This window comes from Talpa occidentalis, unplaced genomic scaffold, assembly GCF_014898055.3.
Source record: "Talpa occidentalis isolate TD23 unplaced genomic scaffold, MPIMG_talOcc4v2.1 talOcc4.11, whole genome shotgun sequence".
NCBI classification, from domain to species: domain Eukaryota; kingdom Metazoa; phylum Chordata; class Mammalia; order Eulipotyphla; family Talpidae; genus Talpa; species Talpa occidentalis.
In genome coordinates this window covers 50,417,073-50,434,016 of record NW_023601104.1, presented here as the reverse complement: position 1 = coordinate 50,434,016, position 16,944 = coordinate 50,417,073, and the positions used below count along the sequence as shown (strand labels likewise).

Below are 16,944 nucleotides of genomic sequence, written 5' to 3'. Positions count from 1 at the left end.
AGTCGAGGACAAAGTCAGCTTGAGGAGGGAAAAGTGTAAAGGCGGGGCATCCTCACGGTGAAAGGGAGGAAAAAGGAATTGAGGCGAGGAGGTTGGGAGGGATGTTAGGTGTCAGTGCTTGGGGACCAAGCCAGGATTTTAGGTAGCTTGTTCTTCAGTATTTGGATTTTTCCTTCTTTAGGTCACCTCGGTGAACTGAGACTTTGCATGTTGACTGTTCATCTTAGAGACTGCCATTTGCGAGGGTGCCCGCGACTGTTTTGTTTCCAAGTATCTGTTTCCAAGTAAAGGAGCAGCAGAGGGCGCTGTGGGGACCCCGGGACAGGCCCTACCCACCCACATCCCTTGCCAGGGCGATCTGCGCACGCGCATCGGGCGGGAGCGGAAGTGCGGGCGGAAGTGGGGTAGGGGGCACTTTAGGGGAGGGACCTGGCGGCGTAAACAGGACCTCCGGCGCCCGTGGACGTCGTTGGAGAGTCCCAGCCGCCATGGACCGGCTCCGAGATGACTATGACCCCTACGCAGTTGAAGAGCCCAGCGACGAGGAACCGGCTTTGAGCAGGTTTGCCCGGCCCCCGCGCGGCCCTTGGAGCTTCGGGTCGAGACCAGGCCTCTGCCTCCTCCCCTCAAGGCGCCTGTGGGCCCCAGTCCTGGCCTGCAGTCGTCTGCGGGGGGCTGAGGGGGGTTCTGGTGAGGTCGCGCAGACACTGGGGAGGCGGGGCTGACACTGGCACTGGGAAGTGGGATATTCTGAAACCACGCGTAAATCTGCAGAATCTGTGAGACCGAATTCGACCTCTGCAACTTACTGGCCTTGTGACCTAAGGCAAGTCCCTTTTGGTTTCCCACCTATGAAAAGGGCATACGGTAGTTGTATCATGAGTATGTTGTGAAGCTCACGGGATTTGGTCAAAGTGAGCTACTTATTTTGAAGACTAAAGTATCGTAATTAGAAATAAGGAACCACTTAACAGACTTTTTGGGAGCACCAGTGCTTGGTCTGCACTGCAGAGGCTATCATAAGATCTTTGTTTTTCACAGATTTACAGTTTAGTGGGAAACAAAGTATGTGGCTTGGAAGAGCTTTGTAGAAAAAATTGATCCTGAGATGGGCACAGATACTGTTCCGTGGGAATTACCAGAAAGAAAGGATTCAGCCTACTTGGGGGAAATTTGCTTACTTTGCCAAGTGATTTCCAGGGAAATTTAGCTACTTTCTAAGCTCTCAGCAGATCCTGTTGATAAACTTAAAAGTATTATGTCTCAGAAAGCTTTCCATGATTCTCTCCTTCCTTCAATCAGTGTTTCCTCATACTATCCTGGGGAGGGATTTTAAGCATGGGAGATTAGACTACTGTGAAATTTGCTGTTGTAGGGAACTAAGATAGTTTCTTAAGATTTCCTGTGAAAACGAGTTTGAGTTAATGGGTCCATTTGTGAGGTGTATATAGGCCTCTATTAGTAGTTCAGTTTGATTGGTATATTGCAGTGTTTCCTGAACTTGTGTTATCCTGATGTTAACATTCTTCATATTCACCTGTGTTATTTAATATTTCTCTTTAAGTTAACTTTTATTTTTCTAGTTAACTTTTTTTTTTTTAAAGATTTATTTATGCACACAAGAACTGGGATACAGGCCAGAGGTGTGTGTGGGGAGGGGAGGGATGGGGGGTGAGAGGATTCACCAGAGACAGAGAGGGGAGCAGAACAGGCAGGTTGATTAAAAAACATTGCTGAGAGAAGCAGTGGGTGAGATGGGAGAGGTTTGCTGTACCATGTGGGTTAGCTCCCTGGCCAAGGATTGAACTCCTGCTGCAGTGGCTGGCAATTGCTTCATAATGCTGAGACTTAACCCCTAGCACCACTAGGGAGATCCCATAATTGAACTTTCTTTAAGTACTATTGAATATATTAGAAATGTCTGTCATTAATTTTGATAGCATGAAATGCCCTCTGATGTCTGCTTTAATTCTGTCATTCTATTGATGGGGAAACTCAGGAAAGGATGCCAAGTAAATTGGCAGAAGTTGTCCAGGATAAGTTGGAATTACTTTAGCATTCTCTCTATAGGTCTTTATAGCTCTGTGGCTTTTAAATTGTAAGTTAACTTCTAACTATTAATGTCTATGTGGATATACTAGTAATATACCTGTGTTACAGTTTTATTTAGTGTCCAGAGTTTTAAAAAACTCAATGTTCTGTGAAGTAAACTTTTTATTTCTGATGGAATTATGAATTGGTGCAATACTTTTGGAAAGCAGTGTGAAAATTCAGAAGTCTGAAAGGTGTTTGCATCTAATTCTAAGCATTTATCCTATGAAATCAACAGAAACATGCAGGGATGTTCATTGTATATATTAGCAAAAAGTTAGAAATAAATTTTAGCATCTTCAAGAGGAAATGTTATGCAGCCTTTAAAAAAATTAGAAATGTGCAGAAATAATTCATCTATCAAGTCAGAATAACTGTTTATAGGGGGCCTCCCTGGTGGTGCACGGGTTAAAGACACAGTGCTTTCAAGCTACTGCCAGCCACTACTGCACCGAGTTCAATCCCTGGCCAGCCAGGGAGCTAATCCACATGGTGCAGCAGACCTCTCCTGTCTTGCCCACTGTTCCCCTCATCAGTGTATTTCAGTAGATCTACCTGTTCTGCTCCCCACTTTGTCTCTTGTGAATCCTCACACACCCCACACCTCTGGCCTAAACCCCAGTTTTTGTATGCACAAATAAAAATCTTTAAAAAAAAATTCTTCAGTAGTGAGAGGATGGGAATTTTAAAATTTTAATCCTTTAATATTCATATTTTTATGGTTTTTATATATACTAGCTCTGAAGATGAAGTGGATGTGCTTTTACATGGAACTCCTGACCAAAAACGAAAACTAATCAGAGAATGTCTTACTGGAGAAAGTGAGTCATCTAGTGAAGATGAATTTGAAAAAGAAATGGAAGCTGAATTAAATTCTACTATAAAAACAATGGAGGACAAGTTATCCTCTCTGGAAAGAGGTAAACTTTAGTTAAGATTTTCTGTAAATACTTTTGTAAGCTCTGTAAGGACAGAACCCTAGTCTGTGCTCTGTTTTATCCCTAGCACTTTCAGTTTGTATTCAGATATTTATTGAATAAATGAATAAATCGTTTGGCAATCTGAACTAGAGCGTTTATTGAGAGTGTTCTTTGATGATTAGTGAAGAAATTTCCTGTGTTGCTGGAGAGAGAACACTTAGTGTTTCCTTGCATAATTTCCTTTTGTAATTTTTACTCCGGGACTTGGGAAAAAAAAGAAAAGAAAGAAATATAAGCTTGTAGACACATTTTTTAGGATTGTATAATACGGACATGGCATACTAAATGATGTATCATCACACATTCCTGTCTCATTTCAGTAGGAAATGGAACATATTGCAAGTTAACTTACAATTTAAAAGCCACAGAGCTATAAAGACCTATAGAGAGAATGCTAAAGTAATTCCAACTTATCCTGGACAACTTCTGCCAATTTACTTGGCATCCTTTCCTGAGTTTCCCCATCAATAGAATGACAGAATTAAAGCAGACATCAGAGGGCATTTCATGCTATCAAAATTAATGACAGACATTTCTAATATATTCAATAGTACTTAAAGAAAGTTCAATTATGGGATCTCCCTAGTGGTGCTGGGGGTTAAGTCTCAGCATTATGAAGCAATTGCCAGCCACTGCAGTAGGAGTTCAATCCTTGGCCAGGGAGCTAACCCACATGGCACAGCAAACCTCTCCCATCTCACCCACTGCTTCCCTCAGCAATGTTTTTTAATCAACCTGCCTGTTCTGCTCCCCTCTCTGTCTCTGGTGAATATGTTTGATAATTGGTCATTTTGTAAAATGTTTTTAACTGGCTTATGCTTAAGCCAGTTTTTAACTGGCTTATGCTTCTGACTGTACCCAGTGCTTGTATAAATAAAACTGGCTTATGAAAACAGGACTTCTCAACATTGGTTTCCATGTGGTTATGCTGTATGTTAACTCTTAAGTACTAAAAGAAAAAAAATAAGAGGAAGAACAAAAGCAAATCTTTTAGGGATGCAGGCATCTGTGTGGAAAATGTCATGGCATTAGGCACAAGTGAGAAGAGTAAGAATATGTCCTTGACTCATTCCCTGTTTCTCTGTAGGGCTATCCCCTTTCCCCTAAAGTCCGTTAAAACAAGATGATTCCTATTTTCCACAATATACTGCATAACTGAAAAGTAGAAATCTGTATGCTGGTGGCTGTTTAATTAGAATAATTTTTTCATGATTTGGAACATTTAATCAAGGAGGGGAAGTTCTCTGTAATAACATAGGGCACAGAGATAGTATGTCTTTGATGTGAAACAATTTTCCCATCCAAATGAGATTGAAGTTACTTGTGAATTATGTATGATTTAATCTGTAAACTTTCCTTATGGTTTGAATAGGTTCTTGCTCAGGGTATGGGAAAGTTGGAACAACTTCAACAAAGTACTATGATGATATATATTTTGATTCTGATTCTGAGGATGAAGACAAAACAAGTAAGTAACATGTTTACTAGGTTTAGCTGTTACATTTTGTGAAAAGAGTTTACCTTGTGATCATTTGGCATTAGGATTTCCCTGTGACTCTTATCCTTTAAGAAATTGCAGTCATTGATATGAAAACAAAAGCAGAATTGTTGAATCAAAGTGGATGGGCATACACATGTAAGAGGACATGGAACCAACAGTGGTGCTACATAGGTGCACCTGAGGAGAGGTAGAGTCTGTCCTAACTGAATGCCTTCTTAGGGCTCTTGCCTCACTCTTCTTTCAGGTTCCTTAAAGCAGCATTTGTTTTAAACCTTCAAATATTTTTACCTCATTGCAGAAGTTTTCTTAACTTCTGGCTTTTATATTTTGCTTTCTAAATCAGCTTATCTTTTCTTTGTGATTGATTTTGTATAAAACTTGAGCAAAGTTAAACATGATAGGAGCTGAAGCTAATTTAATTATATCAATTACCCTGGAATACACAAAGAAAAATTTTCTGTGATGAAGTTTTTTTTTTAAAAAAAGATTTATTTATTTATTTATACAAGCACTGGGTACAGTCAGAAGTGCGGGAGGGTGAGAGAATTCACCGGAGCCAGAGCAGGGAACAGAACAGGCAGACTGACGAAATACACTGCTGAGGGGAGCAGCGGGCAAGACAGGAGAGGTCTGTCACACCATGTGGGACCCTCGCCGGCTGCCAGGGATCAAATCGGTGCTGCAGAGGCTGTGGGCAGCTTTGTAGCCCAGTGCTCAACTGCTGCACCACCAGGGGAGGCCCGATAAAACAGTTCTATATTTTAATGTGCTATTATCTAAATGTAGATCTCCTTAACTACATTTAAAAAGTCTAGTGTGGGGCCTCCCTGGTGGTGCCAGGGGTTAAGTGTCAGCACTGTGAAGCTATCCACAGCCATTGCAGCATGAGTTCCATCCCCAGCCAGAGAGCTACCCCCATGGCACAGCAGACCTCTTTTGTCTCTCCTGTTCTCCCCTCAGCAGTGTATTTCAGTAGATCTGCCTGTTCTGCTCCCCACTCTGTCTTTGGTGAATCCTCTCAACCCCCACACCTCTGGCCTGTACCCCAGCTCTTGTATGTTTAAATAAATAAATCTTTGAGCAAAGATTGATTTATTGGGCCTCCCCGGTGGCGCAGCGGTTGAGCGCTGGGTTGCAAAGCTGCCCGCGGCCTCTGCGGCGCCGGTTCGATCCCCGGCTGTTCCCTGGCCACCGGAGGAGGGTCCCACATGGCGCGCAGACCTCTCCTGCTGCCCGCTGCTCCCCTCAGCAGTGTACTTCGGTCCTTCTGCCTGCTCTGCTCCCTGCTCTGGCTCTGGTGAATTCTCTCACCCTCCCATGCTTCTGACTGTACCCAGTGCATGTATAAACAAACAAACAAACAAACAAATAAATAAATAAAACATGCCTCTATTTAAAAAAAAAAAAGATTGATTTATGCATGCAAGAACTGGTGTACAGCCCGAGGTGAGGGGGGTGAGAGGATTAATCAGAGACAGTGGGGAGCAGAACAGGCAGACTGACTGAAATATACTGCTGAGGGGAGCAGCAGGTGAGACAGGAGAGGTCTGCTGCGCCATGGGGTAGCTCCCTGGCCACCCGGGGGTCGAACTCATGCTGCAGAGGTTGCAGACAGCCTCACAGTGCTGTTTAACCCCTGTTCCACCAGGGAGGCCCCTTTTTTTTTTTCATTCTTTTTTGAAATATTTTTTGTTCTGACTTTAGTAGCATTTATATCTAGGATCATATGGAGAATTTAGATATCAAAAACAATTTTTATTTTTGGCCTGCTTTGGGTGGCCTTTTTAGATTCTGAATTCTTATTATTTGAACCTATTACTTGAGATGCCGGTATTCAGTGAAAAATTTTTTGACTTCTCAGTCATCTTCATTTTTAGTGCCTTATTAATTGTACACAAACTTTAATTGGACGAAGTTTAGAGACTTTTTTTAGGAAAAAAATAAGTAGAAAAAAATACATAACTTAGGAAGTGGGATTCTCCATTCTGTGTTAAAGAAGTGTGAACTTTAAACTTGATACTTATTCATGTCCTTAATATTTTCAAAATTAGCACAGATGACCAAGAAAAAAAAGAAGCAGCGACACAGGATTCCAACAAATGATGAATTATTATATGATCCTGAAAAAGACAACAGAGATCAGGCCTGGGTTGATGCACAGAGAAGAGGGTAAGAACTGAAATTTAATATTTAGAATCTTTAGAGAAAAAAAATGATTAAATGATGATTTTTTACTTTATTCACATTTTGAATGTGTGGGTGTACACATATATATGTTTATACAGGCACACCTAAACAAAGCAAGCTTGGAGAAAAACTGCTGTGTGTAGTTCAATTTGAATATAACTAGCAAATTTCATTCAATTACTTTTTAAAAAATTACTGTTGAATTCAAGTTCCTGTAGTCACTCTTTCCATTCAAGAAACAGAACTGATTTTCTCCAAGTAAACACAGTTTGAAATAAATTTGAGATTAAGAGTTTATATGAAGGGGCCTCCCTGGTGGCACAGGGGTTAAAGACATAGCACTATGAAGCTATCTATCAGCAGCAACTGCAGCATGAGTTTGATCCCGGCCAGGGAATGAACCCACATGGTGAAGCAGACCTCTCCTGTCTTGCCCACTGCTCCCCTCAGGCAGTGTGTTTCTGTACATCTGCCTGTTCTCCCCACTCTGTCTCTAGTGAATCCTTTTACATCCCTACCCCACACCTCTGGCCTGTACCCCAGTTCTTGTATGCATAAATAAATAAAAATAAATCTTAAAAAAAAAGTTTATATGAATAGTGTATGATATGCTTACCACATAAATTGTTTTTAACTATTTACTAATTTGATTTTTAAAAATTGAGATGAATTTCATATAACAAAATTAACCATTTAGAAATGAACAATTTAATAGCATTTAGTACATCTATGATGATGTGCGGGCACAACCTTTATCTAGTTTCAAACCATTGTTACGATTCCAAAGGAAACTATATTTGTTAAGCAGTTCCCCATCTCCCTTCCCCAGTTTCTGGCAACTACCCATTTGCCTCTGTGGCTTCTATTCTGGATATTTGATATAAATGGAGTATCCTACAACGTGTGACCTAGGCATCTAACTTATTTCACTTAGCATAATGTTTTCTGAGGTTAAATCATATTGTAGTTTATATCAATATTTCCTTTTTAATGGATGAATAATATTCCATTGTATGGATATATCAATTTGTTTGTTCATGTGTTGGTATAGATTGTTTTTTTTTTTTTTTAAGATTTATTTTTATTTATGCATACAAGAACTGGGGTGTAGACCAGAGATGCAGGGGGTGAGAGGATTCACCAGAGAGAGTGGGGAGCAGAACAGGCAGATCTGAAATACGCTGTTGAGGGGAGCAGCAGGCGAGTCAGGAGAGATCTGCTGCACCATGTGGGTTAGCTCCCTGGCTGGGCGGGGATTGAACTAGTGCCTCAAGGGCTGGTGATAGCTTGATAGTGCTGAGATTTTAGCCCCTGTGCCACCAAGGAGGCCCAAGAACCTCTATTTTTCCAGTACAGAGGGATTTTAATGTGCTGTGGGTCTTTTTATGCCACCTTTAATCCTCCACTCTCCCATTTTGTCCTTTTTCCTCTTCAGTTTTACCGAGGCACCGCTTCTTCCAGTTGTTCTTTGCATTTTTTTTTAAAGATTTATTTATTTATACTTACAAGAAGTGGGGTACAGGCCAGAGATATGGAGGGTGAGAAGATTCACGAGAGAAAGAGTGGGGAACTGAACAGGCAGATTGACTGAAATACACTGCTCAGGGGAGCAGTGGGTGAGGCAGGGGAGGTCTGCTGCACCATGTGGGTAGCTCCCTGGCTGGGGATTAAACTTGTGCTGCAGAGGTTGCAGAAAACTTCATAGTGCTGTGTTTAACTCCTTGCATCACCAGGGAGGCCCTTTGCATTTCTTTAATGAATTATTTTTTGATCATCAGCAGTGTGAATTGAACATTTTAAGCTCTATGAGTGATATTGAGAAAGTCAGGGAGCTGATAATCTAGTTCCCAATTTTAATAACAAAATTTGTCAATGAATAAGATGAAATACATTTTTTTTGTTACATAGTCTTGAGAAGAAATATTTTGACTTGATATATTCCTATATCAAGAAATGATAGACTTTTATTTATTTATTTTCTAAGATTTATTTATTTATACATACGAGAACCCGGGTACAGGCCAGATGCGTGGGAGGGTGAGAGGATTCACCAGAGACAGGATGGGAACAGAACAGGCAGACTGACGAAATACACTGTTGAGGGGAGCAGTGGGCGTGATAGGAGAGGTCTGCTGCGCCATGTGGGATCCTCACCCGCTGGCTGGGAATCGAATTGGCGCTGCAGAGGTTGTGGACAGCTTCACAGCGCTGTGCTCAACTGTTTGTGCCACCAGGGGAGGCCCTGATAGACTTTTAAGACCACAGAAACCAGTTTCAAATAATGATTCACTACATTTTAAGTAGTGATCATGCCTGTCTGATTCGGTGCTATATGCCAAGCATTTTATGCATTGTTACATGGGTTCTCAATATGTATTGAATGAATGACTAAGTTAGCCTCCTCTGATTTGGATTTTGAAATTTGCTGAGCATTGAAGATACTTAACAGTTATATGTACCACATTTTCAGTATTTTTTCCTCACAAATATTTAAAGAGTTTAGGAATAAATGCAAATAGTTAAATAGTTTATCATTTGTTTACTATTTTTATTAGTTTACCATTAGCCTCCTTTAAGAATATATTTTCAGGGGCCTCCCTGGTGGCACAAGGGTTAAAGTCTCAGTGCTATCAAGCTGTTGCCAGCCACTGCAGCATGAGTTTGATTCCGGCCAGGGGGCTAACCCACATGGTGCAACAGATCTCTCCTGTTTTGCCCACTGCCCCCCTTAAAAAAGTGTATTTCGGTAGATCTGCCTGTTCTGCTCCCCACTCTGTCCCTGGTGAATCCTTACCCCTACACCTCTGACCTACACCCTTGTTCTTGCATGCACAAATAAATAAAAATAAATTTTTAAAAAATACATACTTTCATACTTTGTCATCATAAGTGGATTTCATGCTTTGTTCTTTTAATCAGCAAGTATTTATCAAGCCCTTACTATATAGCAGATACCATTTTATACTCTTGAAATACAACAGGGAACAAAACAGACACAAATCCTTAGGATTCAGAGCTTATGAGCTTGCTTTTTTTTTTTTTTAAGATTTTTATTTATTCACACAAGAGCTGGGGTACCAGCCAGATGCGGGGCGTGAGAGGATTCACCAGAGACAGAGCGGGGAACAGAACAGGCAGACTGACTGAAACACACTGCTGAGGGGAGCAGCAGCTGAGACAGGAGAGATCTGCTGGCCGGCTGGGGAATTCGTGCTGCAGAGGCTGCAGACTGCTTCGTAGTGCAGTGCTTAACCCTTTGTGCCCCTGCTGTTTATTTAAAAATTGGAGAGTGGCATTAGAAATCTGGATCTGACTTTAATGTGTACCTTGGTGCTCCCTTGTTCTAGTTACCATGGTTTTGGATTACAGAGGCGACGTCAACAGCAACACCCTGTTCCAAATAGTGATGCTGTTTTGAATTGTCCTGCCTGCATGACCACACTGTGTCTTGATTGCCAAAGGTAATGGATAAAGGGTAACAGCACACACACATCAAAAAATAAGTTAGTTCCTTTGTTTAAATCAGAAATGGACTTTGAGGTACTTAGGAAGTCTGATAAAACTGTGTACTCACAAATCCTTGCTACATAATGCTTATATGATATATACAAATAATTTTGGTTATACTTATTTCTAAGTAGCTTTTCTTATAAAGTACTTGTCAGTGTTTATAAGGATTCAGTGGGAACTGCATATATTTTTTTTTTTTTTTTTAAAAGATTTATTTATTTATTTGCATAAGCACTGGGTACAGTCAGAAGCGCGGGAGGGTGAGAGAATTCACCAGAGCCAGAGCGGGGAGCAGAGCAGGCAGAGTGACGAAGTACACTGCTGAGGGGAGCAGCGGGCGGCAGGAGAGGTCTGTGCGCCATATGGGACCCTCCTCTGGTGGCCGGGGAGCAGCCGGGAATCAAACCAGCGCTGCAGAGGCTGCGGGCAGCTTTGCAACCCAGCACTCAACCGCTGTGCCACCGGGGAGGCCTCTGCATATATGTTATGGAATGACATACTCTCAACATTTTTGATTGTGATAAAATGTATGTAAGATGAAATTTACTATTTTAACCATTAAAAAAAGTTTGCTGTTGGGGAGTACTTTATTTGAATATGCAAGTTTTTTTTTTTAAAAGATAAATTTATGCATACAAGGCCAGAGGTAGGGGGTGAGAGGATTCACCAGAGATAGAGTGGGGAACAGAACAGGCGTATCTACTGAAATAACACTGCTGAGGGGGAGCAGCAGGCAAGGCAGGAGATGTCTGCAGTACATGTGGGTTAGCTCCCTGGCCTGCCAGGGATTGAACTAGTGCCGCAGTGGCTTGAGATAGCTTGATAAGTATATTTCGGATATACCAATGGTGTCTTTATTTTTATTTATTTATTTATTTTAAAGATTTATTTATGCATACAAGAACTGGGGTATAGGCCAGAGCTACACGGGGTGAGAGGATTCACCAGAGACAGAGTGGAGAACAAAATAGGCAGACTGACTGAAATACACTACTGAGGGGATCAGCGGGTGAGATAGGAGAGGTCTGCTGCACCATGTGGGTTACCTCCCTGGCTGGGGATCAAACTTGTGCTACAGTGGCTACAGATACCTTCACAGTGCTATGCTTAACCCCTTGCATCACCAGGGAGGCCCTGGATGGTGTCTAACCCCTGCACCACCAAGGAGACCCCTGATATATTCATTCTTATATTATGTAACAAGTTTCTTCCTAGTCTTAACATTTCTTTAACTTTTCTGTTTTGTGCTCATGTCTTTACGCTGGCAGGCATGTCAGTAAGTTTTTGGTATTCTCAAATTTTAGCTAAATGTATTATCCAAATTCTCTGTTTCCTGTTTCTCTTAGGCATGAATCATACAAAACTCAGTATAGAGCAATGTTTGTGATGAATTGTTCTGTCAACAAAGAGGAGGTCCTAAGATACAAAACCCCAGAGAATAGGAAGAAAAGGCGAAGCCATAAGAAGATGCGGTCTAATCATGAAGATGCTTCAGAGCAGGTAGATACAGAAGTGGAAGAAATCTACCACCCAGTGATGTGCACTGAATGTTCCACTGAAGTGGCAGTTTTTGACAAGGATGAAGTCTTTCATTTTTTCAATGTTTTAGCAAGCCATTCCTAGATAACAGCTGGCACTTAATTGTTCAGTACTGTATATAAGGTAAATATGAACAATTACTTTCCTACTGCTTCTTCCTATCAAGTGACATTCTGAGTGGTTATTTGAGGAAGCAGTGTTTTATCTTTATCTTTTTGAAAGAGAATGGTTAGCAGCCTTCATACTGCTCCACTTACTTTATTTAAAAAAATTTCCCCAACTCTGACGGGACTGATTATTCATTCCACTTTTGATGGACATTTGGAAATTGTGGGGTTTTTATTTACTAAAACTCTTTAAAATTAAAATATTCTGGAATTATAAGTAATCTTTGTTTCAGAGTTATTTTTATCTTTTTATTTTGGATATACCAGATGGTGTGTTTAAATTAGAAACTATGCTAAGATGTATCTTTATTTCCCCTCTACCTCTTAGAATGGAGAGGAGGTATTTAGTTATGGTTGCAATTATATGGAGTTATAGCCTTGAGTAAATATAGGTCTTTCCTTAATGGAGCTGTACTTTCCAATCTTGTAATGTAATGATTAACATTGTAAAATAAAAATTTGTGGTGAGAGAGAGCATCTTCATCCTCTGATCTTAGACTTAAAATTAATTCTGTTGTTGCCTCTTGTGTCTACCATTCCTTCTATTGCTGGTAATCATGGTTTTTTTTTTTTTTTAAATATAGATCATTATTGGCAGCGTGGGAGAAAATTGCATTGTAGACATCTGTACATTTTAGCTATTTTGAAGAATTATGTATTTGGACTATTTGCAGAAATAACATTAGAAAACTCAGGGTCGGGGCCTTCCTGGTTAATAATGCAAGGGGTTAAGATGGAACCTATGAAGCTATCAGCAGCTGCTGCAGCACAAGTTCGATCCCCAGCCAGGGAGCTACCCACATGGCGCAGCAGACCTCTCCTGACTTGTCCGCTGTTCCCCTCGGCAGTGTATTTCAGTCAGTCTTCCTGTCTGTTCCCCACTCTGTCTCTGGTGGGTCCTCTCACCCCCAACACCTCTGGCCTGTACCCCAGCTCTTGTAGCATAAATAAATAAATCTTAAAAAAAATAAAAGAAAACTCAGGGTCTTCTTAGTCTAATAGAGATGTGATAAAGTGTAAAAAAAATTCAGGAGATATGTTTTATTTTTTAAAAAGATTTACTTATTTATATAAGCACTGAGTACAGTCAGAAGCACGGGAGGGTGAGAGAATTCACCAGAGCCAGAGTGGGGAGCACAACAGGCAGACGGATGAAATATACTGCTGAGGGGAGTAGCGGGTGTGGCACGAGAGGTCTGCGTGCCATGTGGGAGCCTCGCTGGTGGCTGGGGATCGAACCGGTGCTGCAGAGGCTGCGGGCAACTTTGCAGCCCAGCGCTCAACCACTGTGCCACCAGGGGAGGCCCTAAAAATAAATCTTAAAATAAAACATATCTCTGGTCTCCCCGGTGGCGAAGCGGTTGAGCACTGGGCTGCAAAGCTGCCCGCAGCCTCTGCAGCGCCGGTTCGATCCCTGGCCGCCGGTGAGGGACCCCATGGCATGCAGACCTCTCCTGCCACACCCGCTGCTCCCCTCAGCAGTGTATTTCGTCCGTCTGCCTGTTCTGCTCCCCGATCTGGCTCTGGTGAATTCTATCACCCTCCCGTGCTTCTGACTGTACCCAGTGCTTGTATAAATAAATAAGTAAATCTTAAAAAAAAATTATTTAAGATTTTTTTTTAATGCATACAAGAGCTGGAATACAGGCCAGAGGTATGGGGGGTGAGAGGATCCACTGGAGACAGTGGGGAACATAACAGGCAGACTGACCTAAGTACACTGCTGAGAGGAGCAGCAGGCGAGTCAGGAGAGGTCTGCTGCACCATGTGGTTGCTCCCTGGCCGGCTGGGGAATTGAACTCGTGCTGCAGCGGCTGAGGAGAGCTTCATAGGTTGCATCTTAATCCCTTGTACCACCAGGGAGGCCTTAAGATTTATTTTTTAAAATTTCTATTTATGCATACAAGAACTGGGTTATAGGCCAGAGGTGCAGGGGGTGAGAGGATTCACCAGTGACAGAGTGGGGAGCAGAAGAGGCAGATCTACTGAGATACACTGCTGAGGGGAGCGGTGGGCAAAACAGAAGAGGTCTGCTGTGCCATATGTGGGTTAGCTCCCTGGCCGGGGATCGAACTCAAGCTGCAGTGGCTGGTGATAGCTTGATAGTGCTGAGACTTTAACCCTGTGCCACCAGAGAGACCTTATTTTCTGTTCTTTTGTTTTTTTAGGATAGTATCTTAATGTGATTGCATTCAGATTGTTTGACAATCATAGAGCTTTTTAGCACACTCTTCTCATGCTTTGTAAATGTTACTGTCTTATCTGTCTTAAACAGCTACACGTAAGCCTTCAAATGATTACTTGTTCTTTTTTTCTTTCATAGAAGAACTGGGGTGTAGGCCAGAGATGTGGGGATTGAGAAGATTCACCAGATACAGAGTGGGGAGCAGAACAGGTGGATCCACTGAAATACATTGCTAAGGGGAGCAGCGGGTGAGACAGGAGAGGTCTACTGCACCATGTGGATTAGCTCCCTGGCAGGGAGTGGGGATTGAACTCAGGCTGTAGTGGTGATAGCTCTGATACTTAACCCCTAGGCTGCCAGGGAGACTGCGATCACTTGTCTTAATCTGCCCCAATTCCCTTTCTAAGTGAAACATAAAGTATTTAATAATTAGCTATGGTTTGGTGATCCCACTGAAACACTTGAATGTTCTTTTCCTCATCAGGTTGGCTCACTATATATAGATGTTTATTGAAGTAACATTGCATTATAAGATTATGTAAGTTTCAGGTGTGCATCAATAAAATTCACATATGAATTTTTGCTGCATTAAGTTTTGGTTCATCACTAAAAGTTTAATTCTATTCTTCACTATACAGTATTTGTTTTTATTTTTTTTTTATTTTTTTTTTTTTTATAGAGGCATGTTTTTATTTATTTATTTATTTATTTTATTTTATTTGTTTTGTTTATACATGCACTGGGTACAATCAGAAGCGCGGGAGGGTGAGAGAATTCACCAGAGCCAGAGTGGGGAGCAGAGCAGGCAGAAGGACTGAAGTACACTGCTGAGGGGAGCAGCGGGTGGCAGGAGAGGTCTGCGCACCATGTGGGATCCTCCTCCGGTGGCCGGGGAGCAGCCGGGGATCGAACCGGCGCCGCAGAGGCTGCGGGCAGCTTTGCAACCCAGCGCTCAACCGCTGCGCCACCGGGGAGGCCCTACAGTATTTGTTTTTATTGCTGCGTACCAAATGAACACAAATTTAGTGGCAGAAAATGATGCATATCCCTTAATTTTGTGCAGGATGTTTCCTGGGAATGATTTAGCAGTGTCTACTCAGGATGTTGTAAGGTTATAATCAAGTTGTTGGTCAGGTTGAATTCTCATCTGGAGACTTGACTGGGGAAGTCTATCTCCAAGCTTCCTCAAGTTGTTGGCAGAATTCACCTCCTAATGGTTAAAGGGCTGAGGTGGTTGTTTTCTTGCTGATTGTAAGCTAGTTGATGTTCTTAGCTTTTAAGAAGAGGCACAGTATTCTTTTTTTCATAGAGTCAAAGATAGTAACTGTGATGTAAAAATAAGGGGGTAGCTGCTAGAAGAAATGACTGAAAGTATATTTTAAAATTAGAGTTCGGAGAAGGTCTAAAGAAATAACACTTGAGCTGAAAACTCCCCACTGAGAAGTTTTCTTATTGATGGATATATCTGGGTTATTACTTGGTGTTACAAACATTGATGCTCTGAACATTGAATTTTCGACATGTTGATATATGTTTGTAGGAATTTCTCAGGGTAAAAATCTGGAGTAATTAAGTTATAGTATTTATGAATGTTTGATTTCAAGATAGTGCCAAATTGGAAAGTGTTGAAGGGGCTCAGATGTTGGTGGGAATGGGAGCAGACGGCTAACTTATGCCTGTCGCACCACTGATATATCCTCCCATTCCCCATTTTCGTTAGGAGCTCTAGACCCAAGTCTGCAGAGTGTGCACTGTCAGCTGCATAGATAGTCAGATCAGTTCTGAGAAGGGGGAATCAGGCTAGTGCATCACTGGGGATGGGGCCCACTGGGAACACCCTAATTCCTTCGCACATATCTCCCCTCAGTCAGTGGTGTGTGCCTCCATACAGCTAAGCATTCCCCTCTCCAGGACAACTAACCAGGCAGCAGAGCCATGGTTTGAAGGCAGCTGCCCTCCTGGGACCACAGCCTCTAGGCATCTCTCATCACCCATCTCTTACTTCATGAACCATGAATTTCTTCAGGGTCCCCTCTGTTGTACTCTTTGTTGGCCTCTGATATTCAAGAAGTGTTTCACTTTTACCTCAAGCCACAGAACTCTGGGGGAAGCATCCATGTGAGTTAACTTTCAAATTATTTTCCTGGGAGCAGAGCAAGGAACCTCTTCTGACATTATCTTTGACTGAAAGCCAAGCGTTGCGTTTCTCCATGGTATACTCTTGGCTCCTTTGTTGCAGATTAACTGTCTATGTATTTTTGGGTTTACTTTTTGGTTCTCAGTCTTACTGCATTGATCTGCATATCTCTTTTTACTCTAATACTGTGCCACAATACCATTCCACTTTGATTACTGTAACTTTGTACCATAGTATGAAGCCAGGGAGCATGATATGTCCATTTTTATTTTCGCTGCCTCAGGATTGCTTTAGCTAGTCAGGATCTTTTGTGATTTCAGACAAATTTTAGGGTTGTTTTTTCTGTTTCTGTGAAAAATGTCATTAGAATTTTCATAGGGATTGGACCTCCCTGGTGGCCCAGGGGTTAAAGCCTCAGCGCTATCAAGCTATTGCCAGTCACTGTGGTATGAGTTTAAGCCCCCATTTCCTTCCCTCCACCCCTGGGAGCTAACCCACATGGTGTGACCTCTCCTGTCTCACCTGCTACTACTCCCCAGCAGTGTATTTCAGTAGATCTCCCTGTCCTACTTCCCACTCTGAGGCGAGGCAGGAGAGGTCTGCCGTGCCATGTGGGTAGCTCTCTGGCAGGCGGGGATTGAACTCAT

At 42.0% G+C, this 16,944-nt stretch overlaps 1 protein-coding gene across 2 annotated transcripts; it reads left to right on the top strand.

Moving 5' to 3' along the window:
* Positions 1-414: 414 nt before the first annotated feature.
* On the top strand, positions 415-13,016 carry EAPP (E2F associated phosphoprotein). Of its 2 annotated transcripts, XM_037503198.2 has the most exons (6): positions 415-562; positions 2,830-3,011; positions 4,444-4,539; positions 6,624-6,741; positions 10,107-10,220; positions 11,616-13,015. In XM_037503198.2, the coding sequence occupies exons 1-6, from the start codon at positions 489-491 to the stop codon at positions 11,890-11,892; spliced, it is 861 nt and encodes a 286-aa protein (XP_037359095.1). In that variant the 5' UTR covers positions 415-488; the 3' UTR covers positions 11,893-13,015. The 2 variants fall into 2 exon arrangements, with proteins under 2 accessions (XP_037359095.1, XP_054545797.1); XM_054689822.1 differs by lacking the exon at positions 10,107-10,220 and having other exon boundaries at positions 11,616-13,016.
* The last annotated feature ends 3,928 nt before the right edge of the window (positions 13,017-16,944 follow it).

Bases quoted from the DNA above. Each gene is read 5' to 3' on its own strand.
- EAPP (XM_037503198.2), top strand. From the start codon at position 489: ATGGACCGGCTCCGAGATGACTATGACCCCTACGCAGTTGAAGAGCCC. The intron at 563-2,829 runs GTTTGCCCGGCC...TATATATACTAG, and splicing joins GAGGAACCGGCTTTGAGCAG to CTCTGAAGATGAAGTGGATG. The intron at 10,221-11,615 runs GTAATGGATAAA...TGTTTCTCTTAG, and splicing joins CTGTGTCTTGATTGCCAAAG to GCATGAATCATACAAAACTC.